The sequence below is a fragment of the Palaemon carinicauda genome, chromosome 3, assembly GCF_036898095.1.
Source record: "Palaemon carinicauda isolate YSFRI2023 chromosome 3, ASM3689809v2, whole genome shotgun sequence".
Classification (NCBI taxonomy): Eukaryota; Metazoa; Arthropoda; class Malacostraca; order Decapoda; family Palaemonidae; genus Palaemon; species Palaemon carinicauda.
This window is the reverse complement of record NC_090727.1, coordinates 173,975,598-173,994,115: the sequence shown is the minus strand read 5'-3', so window position 1 is coordinate 173,994,115 and position 18,518 is coordinate 173,975,598. Positions and strand designations below refer to the sequence as shown.

Genomic DNA, 18,518 nt, shown 5'->3' with positions numbered 1-18,518 from the left:
ATTCAGTGTATGTGTAGGCAAAGATAAAAATGAGCCTTAAGCAGAGAGCGGGATCCAATTGAGTACTGTCTGGCCAGCCAAAGGCCCCAATAACTCTATAGTTGTAATATCTCAATGGGTGGCTGGTGCCCTGGCCAACCCACTACTTACAGACACACACACACACACTGTCCAATTCTGAAAGGTGATACCTTAACGTGGTGAAAGGGTTTGTGTATCGCCACGATCAGTAAAGCTGTACTAGTCTGGGCCACCAATACTAGGTTGGTTTGATGTCAGCAATCAGACAAAAATCTGCCACCATCATGGATCCTCACTGGCTAGCGTGGCAATGAGTCCTGCAGTGGACTAGAAATTGTCTTATCTGTATACATGTATTATTTTGTTAACCTACCTGTAAACAGTGTGTGGGAGCTGGAAGTAATAACAACGCATGTTTGCTTGAGTGTTTAGTTACGTGAGGTTTTAGTCAAACTCTCCCACTATCCTCTTGTCCACTCAAAACATGTTCCACCTCATTACACTAAACCAGTTTTACATATGCAATCTACAGCATTCCACTTTAACTAAAAGAACATCTATAATATAAGAGAGAAAATATGTGAATCCCAACATTTTAAGCTACAATTCAAGCATCCAAATACATTGTATAAAAATCATGGTAGGCTATAACATACAGGTACATATGTGTTTGGAGGTACGGAATAAAACTTAAAAGATAATTATGAAAATATGATATTTCAATTATAAAATAAATTTTTGAATATACTTACCCGGTGAATATATAATAGCTGCAACTCTGCGGCTCGACAGAAAACACACTCAAAAAACTCGCGAGCGATCGCTATGAAGGTTGCGGGTGTGCCCACCAGCGCCAACTGTCGGCCAGATACCACTCTTGCATGTAAACAAACCCTTCAATTCTTCTCGTCCCACTGCGTCTCTATTGGGGAGGAAGGGAGGGTCATTTAATTTATATATTCACCGGGTAAGTATATTCAAAAATTTATTTTATAATTAAAATATCATTTTTAAATATTTAACTTAGCCGGTGAATATATAATAGCTGATTCACACCCAAGGCGGTGGGTAGAGACCAGAGTTAATTAAGTTTACAGCGTATAAGCTAAGAGTTTTTTCATTTTGACAGTTATCAATATAACAAAACCAAAATATATAGGTACCTGGTAAGGAAGTTGACTTAGACGATTACTCTGCCTTGTAAGTCTGTCTTCCTCACGGAGCCCAGCGATCCTCTTAGGATGCTGAAAGACTCCCAGGAGCTGAAGTATCAAGGGTTGCAACCCATACAACAGGACCTCATCAAACCCCTAATCTGGGCGCTCTCAAGAAATGACTTTGACCACCCGCCAAATCAACCAGGAAGCGAAAGGCTTCTTAGCCTTCCGAACAACCCATAAAACAATATTAAAAACATTTCAAGAGACAGATTAAAAGGATATTGGAATTAGGGAAGTGTAGTGGTAGAACCCTCACCCACTACTGCACTCGCTGCAACGAATGGACCCAGTGTGTAGCAGTCCTCGTAAAGAGTCTGGACATCTTTTAAGTAAAATGACGCGAACACTGACTTGCTTCTCCAAAAAGTCGCGTCCATAATACTTTGCAGAGATTTATTTTGCTTGAAGGCCACGGAGGTTGCTATATCTCTAACTTCGTGCGTCTTAACCTTAAGCAAACATCGGTCTTTCTCATTCAAGTGAGAATGAGCTTCTCGTATTAAAAAAATCTGATAAAATATGACAAAGCATTCTTTGACATAGGCAATGAAGGTTTCTTAACTGAGCACCATAATGCCTCAGATTTCCCTCGTAATGACTTAGTACGAGCTAAATCGAACTTAAGAGCTCTAACAGGACATAATACTCTTTCCAGTTCGTTGCCTACGATCTCTGATAAGCAAGGAATATCAAAAGATTTAGGCCAAGGACGAGAAGGCAGTTCATTTTTGGCCAGGAAACCAAGTTGAAGTGAACAAGTGGCTTTTTTCTGTAGAAAAGCCGATGTTCTTACTGAAGGCATGAAGTTCACTGACCCTTTTAGCCGAAGCCAAGCACACTAGGAAAAGTGTCTTGAGGGTGAGATCCTTCAGGGAGGCTGAATGTAATGGCTCAAACCTGTCTGACATGAGGAACCTTAGGACCACGTCTAAGTTCCATCCAGGAGTTGCCAAACGACGTTCCTTAGAGGTCTCGAAAGACTTAAGGAGATCTTGGAGATCTTTATTGTTGGAAAGATCTAAGCCTCTATGTCGAAAGACCGAAGCCAACATGCTCCTGTAGCCCTTAATCGTGGGAGCTGAAAGGGAGTGAACCTTTCTCAGATGTAAAAGAAAATCTGCGATTTGGGCTACAGAGGTACTGGACGAGGACACAGATGCTGACTTGCACCAGTCTCGAAAGACTTCCCACTTCGACTGGTATACTCTAATGGTAGAAGCTCTCCTAGCTCTTGCAATCGCACTGGCTGCCTCCTTCGAAAAACCTCTAGCTCTTGAGAGTCTTTCGATAGTCTGAAGGAAGTCAGACGAAGAGCGGGGAGGCTTGATGGACATTCTTTACGTGGGGCTGACGTAACAGATCTACCGTTAGAGAAAGACTTCTTGGAAAGTCTACCAGCCATTGAAGTACCTCGGTGCACCACTCTCTCGCGGGCCAGAGGGTAGCAACCAACGTCAACCTTGTCCCTTCGTGAGAGGCGAACTTCTGCAGTACCTTGTTGACTATCTTGAATGGTGGGAATGCATATAAGTCCAGAAAAGACCAATCCAGTAGAAACGCGTCTATGTAGATTGCTTCTGTATCTAGGACTGGAGAGCAATAGATTGGTAACCTTTAGGTCAACGAGGAGGCAAAGAGGTCTATGGTGGGTTGACCCCAAGTAGCCCAAAGACTCTTGCCCACGTCCTTGTGGAGGGTCCATTCCGTGGGTATCACCTGACCCCTCCGACTGAGACAGTCTGCCAAGACGTTCAAGTCCCCCTGGATGAATCTCGTCAACAGGGAGATGCCTCGAATTCTTGACCATAAGAGAAGGTCCCTTGCGATCTCAAGCAGCGTGAAGGAGTGTGTGCCTCCTTGCTTGGAGATGTACGCCAAAGTTGTGGTGTTGTCTGAGTTGCCTCTACCACTAAGTTTCGAAGAAGCTTTCTAATATCATCAAGGCCAAGTGGACTGCTAATAGCTCCTTGCCGTTGATGTGCATGCTCTTCTGACTTGAGGTCCACAGACCCGAGCATTCCCGACCGTCCAGGGTCGCACCCCAACCCAAATCTGACGCGTCTGAGGACAACACGTGGTTTGGGTTCTTGACTGCTAGGGATAGTCCCTCTCTCAGACTGATATTGCTGTCCCACCATTTCAGGCATGCCTTTACTGGTTCGGAGACTGGGAATGATACCGTCTCTAATGTCTTGTCCTAGTTCCAGTGAGAGGCTAGATGGAACCGGAGAGGCAGAAGGTGTAGTCTCCCTAGTGAGACAAACTGCTCCAGGGATGAGAGAGTCCCTACGAGACTGTTCCAACTCCTAACTGAATAAACGTTTCGTTTCAGCATTAGTTGGACTTTGAGCAGGGCTTGACTGCGAATCTCCATCCCCAAATATAGAATAATCTGGGATGGGATCAGTTGGGACTTTTAGGTTGACCAAAAGTCCCAACTCCCTGGCCAGACTCAACGTCCAATGTAGATCCTGCAGACAGCGAAGACTGGACGATGCTCTGAGAAGCCAGTCGTCCAAGTACAGGGAGGCTCGGATCCCCGATAGATGGAGGGATTTTGCCACATTCCTCATGAGCCTCGTAAACACGAGAGGCGCAGGACTGAGGCCAAAGCACAGGGCTCGAAACTGGTACCCCACATTCCTGTAAACAAACCTCAGAAACGGTTGGGAATCCGGGTGTATAGGAATGTGGAAGTATGCCTCCTGAAGGTCGAGAGAGACCATCCAGTCGCCTTCCATAAATGCTGTCAAGACAGCCTGGTAGGCTTCATCGTGAAGTTTGTCTTGACAATGAACACATTGAGCGCACTTGCCTCTTACGTACTCCTGCAGTGAACATGGCTGCCAAATCATTGGAGCCATCCCTGAGGGACTTGTTCCTGCAGAGAACGTGGCTGTCAGATCATTGGAGCCATCCCTGAAAGCCTTGTTTATGCATGACATAATTGTACAGCAAAACTTCAAAGGCTCGAAAATAGCTGTGAAGTCGACCTGTAAAATCTTGGAGCGTCTCATGGCCAGGCGCCAGGGAGAGTCTATGAGGTTTGAGAAGTCTATCTGGGCAGAGGCAGGAACTCCCAAGCCGAGAACTTCTCTCGTGTCATATCAGACTCTCGCTCTATAAGCCAGTTTAAAAGAAGGGAAAGCAAAGGCTGTCTCCCCCAAACTCCTCCTGGTGAAAAACCAGTCACCTAGCAAACGTAAAGCTCTCTTAGAAGAGCGAGAGAGCACTAGCTTATAAAACAACGGCTTCGAAGTAGCTAGGCCTAGTGTAAGCTCTGACGTTTAGGCGAACGAGGAGCAGCAGTTACAAAAAGATCCGGACAAAGATCCTTAAAAATCAGCATGATTTATTTAAAGTCCATAGAGGGCTAAGCAGCTTTAGGCTCCTCTCCGTCTGACAGAGTCCTCAAGGGAATATCAGTAGGAGGGGGAACAGCAACTTCCTCATCTGAAGGAACTTTGTCCAACAATAGCCGAGTCTCAAGCAAGGGAGAGACCTACCGTGGTGGCAATGCTTTACAAGCAGAGTCCACACGCACTGGTGCATTAGTAGCGGACCAGGACGCAACGTCATGTAACTGCTTGACAGTCTGTGAACTGTCAACAACAGCAGGTGCGTGAGGACGCACAGCGTCCACTCGAGACTGCTTTGACCGCCTAGACTGAGCAGTCAAAACAACTCTAGAATGCGGAGGTTGACGCTCAGCGTCAAAACAAGTCAACTCCGATTGTTAGCGAACGTCCTGAACGTCAACAGGAGCATCAGCAAGTGGCCTAACGTCCAAATGTGGCTGAAAATCCACACGAGACCGCATCGAGTGTGGTTCTAAACAACCTGACTGACGTGACTTGGCTACGCCAACGTCATCAGGACGCACAAAGGAACGTTAGGGTGGCTGAAGGCCAGGATCTCGATGAGATAAACGGCTAGGCTCAACGGGCTTATCGGCAGAATAGTCTTCCATAAGGGAGGCAAGCTTATTCTGCATGTCTTGCCGTACAACCCATTTAGGATCAACGGGAATGGTTGCGGTAAGAGACGAGGGTAACGTCTGTGACCGCAAAACCTTGCCTACAAAAAGACTCTCGGAGTCTGTGTTACACTTTTGTTAGGCGGCGAGCAGTCTTCCGATGACTGCATAGGGTCAGAGCTGTCCTAATAGTTAAAACCAGGACGCTGGACCTGTCCTGAAAGGACTGACTTTCGCTTAAAGGGCCTCGAAACCTTGTTCCACGGTTTCTTATGCGAAAAGCCTTCGGATGACGAGGAGAAAATCGTCTCTCTCGCCTTATGGTAGGGGTGATCTTGGTAAGATACACCTGATACCATAGAGGGAACGTCTGTTCGCATGTAAGCACATTAATACCAGCAAAAAACAGTAAACATATTTTAAGATAAAAAAAATCAGTGGCTGGGGAAGAGACTAAACACTAGTTCATTCAAAATTACGTTTTCAATCTCTCACCGTACAGTGCCTTGGGACGAGAATAAAAAACTAAAAACGTTTTATCCTTTCTCCCCGTACAGAGACTAGGGATGAGAATAACTCGAGAACAACGTTACTCGCTTGGGACGAGATAAAGATCGGACCGTTCTCTCTCCTCTCTCTCTCTCCGTCTCTATCTCTCTCTCTCTCTCTCTCTTGATTTCGCACCGAAGAGAAGAACCCACTTACCTTTCGTCAATAAACAAGTTATTTGACCAAAGGAAAAAACTGAAAGGTTTTTCAATTAAAAGTTCCTTTAAAATAGTCTTTAAAACATTTAAGCTTTGAAAGAAAAAATAACAAAACGTCAGAATCTATTTACTCTTTCTGCAAAGTGAAACCGTGATACTCTCTCTCTCTATCGTATCGATAGAGCGCAAACTGCGTAGCATAAATAAACTAAACGTTAGTTCATCTTTGAAACAGTACGAAGACTATTCAAAGAAAAAAAAACTATCATAAAATATTTACTAAAAATATTTCATTTAATAAGTTTTAAATCATTAGCTCTGTAAAAGTTATTTACGATTGAAAAGGGCTCAACGTTGTTTAACTTCGGTTTCCAAGTTAGGACCGCCTACTCTCAGGAAAGGTCGCATATAAACAAATCATTAAAATTTATTTTGATGTTTATTATAAATGGAAAGCTAATCGAAGAGGCCTAATAAAGGCGGTTGAGATATAAAATATATAGAGGAAAATCTATAATTAATTTATAACGTGATAAGATAATTGCTAAAAGCCTAACACACTTCCGTACTGAGGGAAGGGTCGGCCATTTAAAAGTCAAGGAAAGTCCAAAAAACAATCCAAAGTCATCAAAAATTAAATCTATCCAAAAACGAGTTCAAGATTTAAGTTGAAGATAAAACACCTGTACTGCGAAAGCTCAAACCAAAATGAAGTACTTCACCAAATATGTTAAGAAAACTCCAGGTTCTACAGCGAGTATGAATACGTCTTGTCGTCAACGTCGACAGAGAAGAATTGAAGGGTTTGTTTACATGCAAGAGTGGTATCTGGCCGACAGTTGGCGCTGGTGGGCACACCCGCAACCTTCATAGCGATCGCTCGCGAGTTTTTTTAGTGTGTTTTCTGTCGAGCCGCAGAGTTGCAGCTATTATATATTCACCGGCTAAGTTAAATATTTAAAAATACACTAATATGAATATGCACATTTTATTACCAAAGTGTACTCTATGTATTGCAGCTTTTCAAGGTAGTAAGTTTAAAGCTATAATTACAAGGAATTAAATTTTTTCTCATATATTAATGAGTTCTATCCACTACCATAAGATGATTTATTCCATCCAAAATACAACAGCTGTATTTGACCCATTTATTATTTATGTAATCAAAAACATTACTGAATTAATGAATCAAGCTTATAAAAGTTACTTAGTGTTTTGAAATAAAATGATAATTACCTAGTTTTAATTTCTTTTCATAATTGATATCGTCTTTCAAATGAACTGGAAGAACTGCTGTACTAACATCCTTCACTAACGCACCAACGGACACATCCCAACACCGAAGGAATGAACCAATACTGATACTTGGATGGACATCTGAAAATTTCACCTGTAAAACACAAGAATTTCTTAATTGATTCTGACACAAGAATGAAGAGAAAACAAATCTTTAGTACATTCAAAGTTGATGGGTTTCCATGCCTTCTATATTTCAGAACTAAGTTATTTTATGTAAGCTTAGTACCTTCTACTATCTTGAAAGCAATATTTTATTGATTGAAATACTAAACAAATAGCAAATTTTAAATGATTTGTTATTTTTTCCCTTAGAAATAAAAGAGTATTTCCAGAACAAGCTAAAAATGGTAATTGAAACTTGGTAATATGGTAGTTTATTATGAAAATATGCCAACAATAATTAAGTTAAAAATTGTTTTATTACATTTATGTAAATAAATATAAATATCTCAGATCTATGTTCTGTGCTTCTTACGGTGACCTTTGCCAACTGAACAATGCTCTGGTTATCTGGATTCAGTCCGTTATATCCAAAATCTGTTATAACAGTATCCGTTGGAAGGAGGTTATGTTTTCGTATGTTTGTCTGTTTGTGAAGAACTTCCTAGCCACAATTTTATTCATAGAGTAGTGAAACTTCCAGGGATTAATTGCTATGTTGAGACATGGAAGTGGTTCAATTTTGAAAGTCCTAGGTCAAACATCAAGGTCAAGCAAAAGGTCGACCAAATTAATCCTAACTTTAACCCTAATTTCACACAGACTTCAAGTATGCCTACGGTCTAAATTGATTATGGGAAAGGCAAGCCGGTTTTGAGAAATAAGCTGCTATGGCAGAGGTCTGCATTCTCAGAGTGCTTTTCTAGTTAGTATATATACGGTAGTGATTCTATATATTTTAACAGACTGAAGCAGGCTCTATATTGAAGTTACATGTTTGTATCTAATTGACTATTGTATCAATTAGCCATGTATATTACATGTGTTTTGTAGATGTGGGTATGGGATGTTATAGTACTACAATAATTCCTTTGCTTTTACAAGTATTCCCTTCTAGCCCCTTACATTACACCCTCTTTCCATGCCTATTGGTACTAATCTTACTGTCTTATCTGGTCTTATGAGAGAGAGAGAGAGAGAGAGAGAGAGAGAGAGAGAGAGAGAGAGAATTGATAAGCAAATAGGGCTGAAATGGCAGAAAGGTAATTTTTTGTTGAACCAGGTAAAATATTGAACTCCTTGATATTGACAAGACAGAAAAGTCTTTCTACGAGCAAAAAAATCAGGGACCTTCTACCCCTATATATTTCTATGATAACTGAACAGACTACCAGTACATTTTTTTCCCAGAAATGTACCTGGTCGACCATTTTAGTGTGTGGTGAAGCAGCCACTCGTAAATCTCCACAAAATCAATAATAAAATACAGTAGAGAAAACAAATATCACTTTCCTATGATATCATCCCTATGGTAACGTTGTTGATCACTAAAACTAAAAGGCTCACCATCTGACCTTGAAGAGTAAGCATAGGTAAAAACTACATTTACCTACAGCATATGATTGCAGATGAGGATAGTGCCTTGTTGTACACCACATAATATCTGATTTTCAAAGTATGCATCTCAGACCTCTCACGATGCATCCAACAACAGAAAATTTGAGGAGGAGAGATTAGAAAAACTCTACCATGATACACCTGTTGTCAAAATACCAAGTAGGTATTCATTACTATCTGAAGTGGGTGCACATACACTAAACAACCCACGATTTGCTTCTCTTGCAACTGTCAAGTGAGATGATCATCAGAGGAGGTGCCCTTGCAACACAGATTCTCTCCAAAGATGACGGGTAACTTTGAACTAATGTTTCAGCTGAGAAGACTGTTCCCATCACACAGGAACTGGTCTGTTTATAACTGAACTTACTGATATGAGACTACTGCATCAGTATGTTCAGATCCTCAGGTTCTGCTTGGTTTGAGATTGACTTCTTCAATCTCTATCCATATGGTAAGAGTGATATAAGAAAAAAGAAAAAGCAAACTCAAACGTCCAAAAATACATCCAAAGATGCATCATGAGAGGACCTAAGATGAGAAAGCAAGTGAACACTTGAACACACAAGTGGACACCTGCAGAGTTGTATGAATTGTCTGAAGCATAACCTTAAACTTCTGTTGTGCATCAAGTTGTATGTAATTTGTCCAGGAAAATAAAAATATAACTGACCTTTTTTGTTCTAGAAGACTTATTGAAGTCAGGATGCTGAAATGTTAAAAGCACTGTCTTGGTCTCCTCTGGAGACAGTACTAATAATTTTGAAAGATCCTGAAAAGAATTAGTAAATAAAATTAAGATTGGTCAGATATTATAGAGTACTTATACAGTACTGTAAATTATCTCATGCAAACAACTGATGTTAAATGATGGACATTTAAGCATAACCACTTAACTGACTTTTTCTTATAAGCTACGTCTTAAAGAAGTGCAAAGTTTCTTTATAATTCGGTATAAGAATCTAAAAATTCGTTGTTTTTTTTTTCAATAACCATTACTTGTCCTATACATCTAATAGTATGGGATACTTTCAATCTTACAGCCCTTAATAATAAGCATTCATTACTTGATTCTTACAATGAATCTTTTCTTATCTATATAAAAGATTTTGGGAAGAAAAATAAAATTACCAAAACTATAGTTTCATCATCTGGATCAGGGGAAGCTTCTCGGACACTATGAAGCTTAGTAAGAACTGTGTAGAGTGAGAGTAGCTGTTTCAAACGCAGAAGCTGCTGACCCAGAAGACGACTCTCGTGATCTTGAGTTTGGATGGCATCATCACTAATAGCTGAAATAGAAATAAATTTTCAAAAACTTATTAAAGAATTTAGTTGCACCAGTTAGTTGATAAAAATTTTAATATTTAGAAAACCAAATCTAAATCTTTATAAAATTATTTTTTAGGAAAAAAAAAAAAGTAAATTTTGGCAATACTAAAGTTCTGAAAGTAAAGAGGTAGGAGTTAGAATTCAACTTTCTTCATGTTTAACACTGAATCAAAGTCATATCAAAATCCTGAGTAGCCATCAAATGGTCAGTCTTGCTAGTATTTATATTATCATTAAGTAGTTTAACTAGCTGACTAAATCAAAATCCTCAGAAACTAAGCAACAGAGGAATTGTAAAAAGAAAACATGAATCTAGCAAATTTACAGAAGAATAAATATTTAAATATAAACTAGAATAATTCAATTGGTTTCTGATGGTCTTTCAGGGAATAGAGTATGAAAAACTACTGCTTATCCATAAATGAAAAATACTACAATGGTAAAGTATCCTGCTTACCATTCTCCTCGCTGATATTGTAAAGTGGTAAAAAGTACTCCAAAACAGCCTGTAGTAGAGTAGTAGTAAGGTGTTGGGACATAACAAAAGTCATTATGGCTTGTCTTCGTACTCCTAGTGTCTTTATCTCGCACACTGTGGCCATGATTTCTTCTTCATTCCCATTCTTCAGCTGAGACTTGAGTGTCTTGACCAGGTGAAGATCTCGGGCACGTTTACTAGTTTTACCCCTATGTGAACAGAATTAGGACATTGCCAAAAGATGAATTTTTATAATGCTAACAAACATTTTAAAAATTTCTATTTAAAAAACTTTTAGTTTTATATTCATAAATTCTCACATCCTATACATGAAAGATATTACATAATATCATTTATACGGATTCATTTAAAAACTAAATCTGAATTATACAACACCAATAATAATATTATACTGTACATTTCTCTTGAACTAAGGAAGATATTCCAAAACACTTACCCTAAAGCTAGATGGAAAGGAATAGAAACTTCACTAATGGTCCCATCATGAGTAACAAAAATCACAGGAAAAACTTTACAACGAACACCTCGCACACTATTTACACCGAGTAGCGTGTGTGGGGTGTAAATAAGCCTAGGGAATACCATAAAACATCATTAGTATTGGGAAAAAGGTTAATTCCATAAAATTTCAAAAGGATATTCAATATACCATATTTTAAAATTAATTTGTATTTTTCTTAGCTATAAAAAATCCCACGTTCTTTCAAAATAGGGATATGTCTTCAGCAGTGCTAGAAAAGGCTATTGAATTGTTAACAAGATAGTTGGTTGACAGTAGGTAATGCAAGTGGAAGCCCCACCCACCTGCCTGTCACAGAATAGCCCCTTTTGTCCTTTGGCCTAGAACTGAGAGGGGTATCTGAGGTGGGAAATTTAATTTTAAGAAAGATTTGTATAGCGAGGTAAAATAAAAAGTACTTTTAAAACTTATTTATTACTAAATTTATACAATGCTTTTGTCCTTTAAAATAGTGAGAATCACCCATTGATAGGAGAAAGTCCCCCAAAACCAAATTGGATGGAAGGCTCTTTTCTTTCCTGGACATGCCATCCTTCCTGGTCTTATACAGGACTGAGGGAGGTGACAACAACCTCTAACAACTAATCATAAGTATACAGAGGATGTTAGAGACATGGCATTCTTCCTCTTTTAAAGACTTATGCCAGATGTGTTACTTTAGGCAGAATGTATATCAAGTCCCATGAAGGAGCTGGCAGTGCTACACAACTACTAAGGAGCCACTTCAGGACCTAAGGAAAATAGCTCCAAGGGTCTGTGGGTAACATCTGTAAGGTACAGATGGGCAAAGTGGGTTCGACACCTTCCGACTAACCTTCAATTCCGTATAAGCCGACAGGTACACAGGAAGGCCACTGATAGGGCTAGGCTTGAGAGTTCTTACATTTGCAAGATAACAGCCTCACAAGCCAGATGGAAGTATGTGGACACTTCCTTCTTGTTCCTGCTGGAGTTAACGAGAAGGCTGCGACACTCCCACACATGGCAGCGAGTCCTCTTCAAGTAGCATTGCAGTGCCCAGACGTAACACCTGGCCACTTTATGTCAACTTAGATGGAGAGATAGGATCAAGAAGGTCCTAAACTCATTCGGGGTCTTGCCAAAAAGTCTGTGAGATAACGGAGACGACAGAACCCCATACCTCAAAGGTTTGGCATCATGAAGAGCCTGAAACTCTTAACTACTGTGCTGGTAATCTTCTGATTACAGTAGGGTCCCGAATTATGCGAGAATTTGGTCGATTAATGACCTCGTGTAAATGGAAAATCGCGAATTTCGAAACACACAACTAACAGAAATAATTCCATTGTGGCCATGGCAACCAGCAATTTGCCTATTCAAATGTGTTTACTACCCATTTCCAATACTTTCTTTGTACTATACTGTATTTCTTTATAATATCAAATTGTTTTTGTAAATAAATAAAACATTTAATATACTTTAAAGTTCTAATAACTTGAAAAATGGTTAAAATTATAACCAGGATAGGTGTAAACACCATATATTTCCCGTTACAACACAACCCAAAATACAGACAAATTTTAATGTTTGTCATATCTATTGTATAATACAACTGGTGAATAGCAAAACCATCACTCTATAGACTAGCTTGTTGTATGATTGAAAATCCAGAATTATCAAAATAAAGGCGATTTTATATCATGCGTTTCCTAAACACGCTAAAAAGCAGAATAGAAAACGACAACCAATGTTTTGTTTACGTTTATCTCTGATCACAACGAAGAAACAGACGCATTTATACATCTGTTTTTTTGAATTGAAAGCAATTTTACCAAGTATAGATTATATGTTGAATTTGTTATTACCAATGTTCTAATTATTTTTTATTAGAACTTTCAAATAAATGAAATGAATGCCATTTATGAAATGTTTTTCTTTATGATGCCGCCTGAAACGGAAACCTTCCATTTGTTTACGCTCCATCTTCGATTATAATAAACAAACGAATGCATTAAACACACATGATCTAAGTCATAACTAATGATATTACAAACATTTAGTAAACATTATGTTATTACAAATATTTTACTTACCGTATCCATATAAATTCCTAAATTCGTAGCAGAGCTGGAAATTTTTTTTCCTTATGCGTTTAATCCACAATAGCAAACTGCCGCTAATGACAGAGTGATAACTTACGATAATTCTAAACTGTTACGAAAGATAATTGTCCTTTCCATATCCAAAATACTTTTCCTAACTTCAGTTATAAGTCAACTTGTACCCACCTCAATTATGGATCCATATGCAAAAAAGGTAAAAGAAGAAAGTACTAGGCCTATTTTTAAAGTCACCGAACAATTAGGTTACCGCTATAACGTTCGATGAGAGAGAGAGAGAGAGAGAGAGAGAGAGAGAGAGAGAGAGAGAGAGAGAGAGAGAGAGAGAGAGAGAGAGAGAGAGAGAGAGAGAGAGAGATGGTTTTAAAGTACGTACTAAACAATAAATATGATAGGTTATAACACATTGGAGTTTATTTAATATTAACTGTATAGATGGTTTGAATAAGTTAAGAAATGGTGTAAACAATTCTTTGTTATTGTATTCGCGCGGAAGCTAGACATCAGCTGATGTGATCACAGCCAAAAGTAAAACAAATATAAGTTAGCAATACTCGATTTTTTAAACACACCCGAAATTTTACAACATAAGTACATGTTTTATTATAGCGCAATTGACATTTAAAGAGTAAAAATTTTCTGGAATAGAATGGTGTTTCCTAAAAAATAGTGGTTTGCGGACGAAATCGGTTACCGTATTTTAAGCTATGATTGAAATGGATGTATACACGGTATAATTTTTTCGTTTTGTATTTAATTGACACTTCAAGAAAACCGATTTTGGTTTCTTCATCTATTTGTAAGTATTGTATAACGAGAGAGAGAGAGAGAGAGAGAGAGAGAGAGAGAGAGAGAGAGAGAGAGAGAGAGAGAGAGAGAGAGAGAGAGAGAGATATTATGACGCAGAAGGTTACAGACCTAGAACAGGGGAGTGATGAGATAGGCTGGGTGGACTCGCAGGGGAGACGGTAGGAGACGGGGGAAGGGGGGATTTGGTTGCCAGTGGCTAAAAATAGATTCTGAAAGACGGTAAAGGGAAAAACGAATCCCATCGAATAAACAGAATAAGGAAAGGGAATAAGATCCAGAGGAATAATAGATATAATGGAATGAAAATGACTAGATGGTGTTAGTTGTGATAAGAATAATTTAGATATTTGAAATAAGAGTGTCTGAGGAGGTATAGAAGGAATTCGTGATAAATATAGAGGAATATCAAAGGATACAGTTAGTTTGCATTAAAGGGTTTGTTATCGTTTATCGGCAGTGAATAGCCTAAACTTCGGTAACGAGTCGTCAATATTTTGTCATATTTTAAACAGTATACATTTGATTTGCAAACATTGGTTTTGTAGAGTAGACGGTAAAATAAAATCTAGAGAGAGAGAGAGAGAGAGAGAGAGAGAGAGAGAGAGAGAGAGAGAGAGAGAGAGAGAGAGAGAGAGAGAGAGAGAGATTTCTGCCATCAAATCTCTCTCTCTCTCTCTCTCTCTAGATTTTATTTTACCGTCTACTCTACAAAACCAATGTTTGCAAATCAAATGTATAGCCTACTGTTTAAAATATGACAAAATATTGACGACTCGTTACCGAAGTTTAGGCTATTCACTGCCGATAAACGAACCCAGTCTACTCGTGAAAACCTTGAACGCCCAGAGGGAAAAATAAGGCTTTTAAATATACTGTACTAAACAAAAATAATGCTTTAATATACCATCATTAACACTACCATTACAATTATCGTAAGGTTGGAGAAAGATAAAGATTGCCGAGAACGTAACCACATTTCTGTTTACATTTTGTCAGCTGGACTCGCACAGTTAACAGTTGATTTCATTGTTGTGGAATTTTATCCTTAAATAGGCTATTCATCATGAAATTATGTTAATGAAATGTAATGTTAATATTGTTTTGTAACATTTATTATAAATCGCCGTATTTAGGGCTACCAATATACTTAAAAAGACTATAGATTTGATACATTTTGTAGTGCTTGACTCGCGAACTTTGAACAGCCTCGTGGATACAGAAAATTTATTTTTGAAAAATAGCGATCGTGGAAAAGGGGAATCGTGTAATTCGAACACGCTTAATTCGGGACCCTACTGTATTATTATTATTATTATTATTGTTATTATTATTATTATTATTATTAGCCAAGCCACAACCCCAGTTGAAAAAGTAGGATGCTATAAGCCCAGAGGCTCCAACAGGGAAAACAGCCCAGTGAGGAAAGGAAAAAAAGGAAAATAGAATATTTTAAGAAGAGTAACAACATCAAAACAAATATCTCCTATATAAACTACAAAAACTTAAACAAAACAAGCAGAAGAAAAATAAGATAGAATAGTGTGCTCGAGTATAAAGAGGCTATGGTACTATCCAAGACTAGAGAACAATGGTTTGATTTTGGAGTGTACTTCTCCTAGAAGAGCTGCTTACCATAGCTAAAGAGTCTCTTCTACCCTTACCAAGAGGAAAGTGACCACTGAACAACTAGTGCAGTAACCCCTTGGGTGAAAAAGAATTGTTTGGTAATCTGTGTTGTCAGGTGAATGAGGACAGAGGAGAATATGTAAAGAATAGGCCAGACTATTCAGTGTGGATGTGTGTAGGCAAAGGGAAAATGAACCGTAACCAGAGAGAAGGATCCAATGTAGTATCTGGCCCGTCAAAAGACCCCATAACTCTCTAGCGGTAGTATCTCAACGGGTGGCTCGTGCCCTGGCCAACCTACTATCTCTGCTAATGCAGAGGAGATACTCTTGAGGAAAAGATCCTTATGATGCCCTGCTCAGGTAAGTAGTAGGCATGAGAGCCGGTGCCTGGGGATAAGGACCATCTCACCCCAGGACCTTCTGAACATGGACTGATCTCCCAAGAGGGGGATCCAAATCAGACTGAGGAACCTCTTCATCTCCGATTCTCTTATTGAAGCAGAGAAGAGAAATAGTCTTACAGGAAAGACCTTATGATGCCCTCTCAGGTTAGCAAAAGAAGCGTGCATCAGAGCCCTAAGATAAGCACCATCCCACTCTGGGAACTAAGGCCCAAGGTAGGTAAGACAGCTTGAAATTCCCTCTGGGTATGGCTTGTTCCCCCAAGATGGGACCTAAAATTCTTCAGGCAAGGTATGTGAGGAAGGCTCTGAACTGCTGAAAAGTTCTCTTTGCTTGCTATGGCTACGGATAAATGGGGCTATTCTGTGACAGATGGGTGGACAGGGTTTCCCCCTTGTGTCCCCTGTCAATAACCAACTATTTTGTTCAAGATTCAATGGCTGTTTCAATGCTGCTGTAGACATATCCCTCATTCAAAAGTAAGCCAAGGTTTGTACTGTATATGCTTAGGAACTAAATGAGATTTGTCACTTAATTTTTTGTTAAGGCATTCTAAACTTTTATACTATGAGTAAACAAAACTAAACACAACACTATACACTCGATATCCTTACTTAGAATACTTTGGCACATTGAAAGCAGCTACTCTTGGACCTTGCTGAGGAGTCCAAACTTCTAATAAGCCTCGTCGTGGTGCATAGATAAGAAGAAACGATACCCGTCGTTTTGATCCTCCCCACTCGCTCTCCAAGTCTAGCCATCCACAGTCTGCATCTCGATAGCCTTTGATTAAGCAATGAAAGAAAACAATTGCATCAAATACTTGCCTTTATATCCAAGTAGTTTATAAGAATTCTTATTAACAAATGAAATACTGTATCATGATATTAATCAAAGTGTAATAAAAATCACGACCTCACAATGGCTGTAATAAGATCAACACACATCTTATGAGAGTTTACTGTTCTAAATGAGGAACAAAATTTAGGATTAGCAGTCAAGAACTTATTTCTTACGACCATGTAAACTACTGTAATACTCTTGGTAAGTCACCATTCAAAAGTAAATTTTTCCTATATTATAGGAATGAAATATTCCTTGTAATTCTGTACCGTAGGTTTAGATACATGGGAAAGATACTTTTATTGAAAACACCGCGACACATTGTGATTAATCTACAATGATCTGGATTTACACAAGACTCGTCTAACTCACATAATGTAGCTAAGTAAGCAAAGCCAAAATGTTGAGTTAATCGATGGGACTGGTTAGAGGGTTTTTAAAATACAATAATAGTTTTTTAATAACATGTTTGTATTTTTTTTACAAAAACTAAATAAAATATAGTCAAGTGAACATAAATCAAAATGCACAAACACAATCATCCGCAACATATAAACTGTAAACTCCGCACTTGAAGAAAGAAACAAAGCAACATAAATATTTAATTCAAGACCAAGCACTATATGATGGTAACTAAAAGAGAAGAGAAACATTATTTTATGGAAATTTCCATCACATGAATTAAGTCAAGATGTGGAAACTTTTGACAAGTATGCTGGGACTACTCACAGCAAGGAAGTCTGTCCAACTGTCTAATACCTAGCACTGTAATTGTCCAGTGGTTACTTTCCCCTTGGTAAGGGTAGAAGAGATTCTTTAGCAATAGTAAGCAGCTCTTCTAGAAGGACACTCCAAAATCAAACCAATGTTCTCTAGTCTTGGGCAGTGCAATAGCCTCTGTACCATGGTCTTCCACTGTCTTGGGGTAGAGTTCTCTTGCTTTAAGTTACACTGTTCTATCTTAGTTCTCTTCCTCTTTTTAGACGTTTTTATAGTATATATATATACAAGATTATTTTAACGTTATTATTATTAAAATACTTTATTTTATTTGTTCATAACTTCAATAATTTACTTATTTTCTTATTTCCTTTCCTCACTGGCCTATTTTTCCCTGTTGGAGCCCTTACACTTATACTATTTTGCTTTTCCACCTAGGGTTGTAGCTTGGCTAGTAGTAATAATAAAAAAAAAATAATAAATAATAATAATAATTATAATAAGGAAGAGGATTGCAAGTAGAATTAATATACATTACATTACTGTAATCCCTCACCATATCACAGTTCACTTATTTCCCCCAGTATATCACAGAATTATAAATCTATCATATGTAAATCTTTATCACAGATTTCTCCTAATATCACAAGTTTCTAAGGGCAGATAATTAATTCTTCAGATTTTTTTTAAATAGTCATCTTTGGACCTAAAAATTAATAAATGAAATTACAGTAATACAGTACTGTATATACATGTGTAACTTCCGATCTCATATACAGTATTGTGTGACTGATAAAGATTCACCCGTAAAATTACTTTATCATGTATCCAGCTAACCAGAGTTCCTTTTTTGAGACAAAATTATAATAACCTAACATCAAATATGCCACTTCTTCATTCCAA

The 18,518-nt window shown here is 38.3% G+C and overlaps 1 protein-coding gene across 1 annotated transcript in view; it reads right to left on the bottom strand.

The window, feature by feature from the left end:
* The window catches only part of LOC137638785 (rab3 GTPase-activating protein non-catalytic subunit-like), a 111,677-nt gene that overhangs the window by 23,299 nt on the left and 69,860 nt on the right, over positions 1-18,518 (bottom strand). The window contains exons 9-14 of the mRNA XM_068371153.1: positions 16,667-16,835; positions 11,048-11,182; positions 10,570-10,799; positions 9,912-10,072; positions 9,454-9,552; positions 7,161-7,314 (exon numbers count right to left, since the gene is read on the bottom strand). Coding sequence (XP_068227254.1) covers positions 7,161-7,314; positions 9,454-9,552; positions 9,912-10,072; positions 10,570-10,799; positions 11,048-11,182; positions 16,667-16,835 — 948 coding nt within the window. The remainder of the gene's footprint in view (positions 1-7,160; positions 7,315-9,453; positions 9,553-9,911; positions 10,073-10,569; positions 10,800-11,047; positions 11,183-16,666; positions 16,836-18,518) is intronic.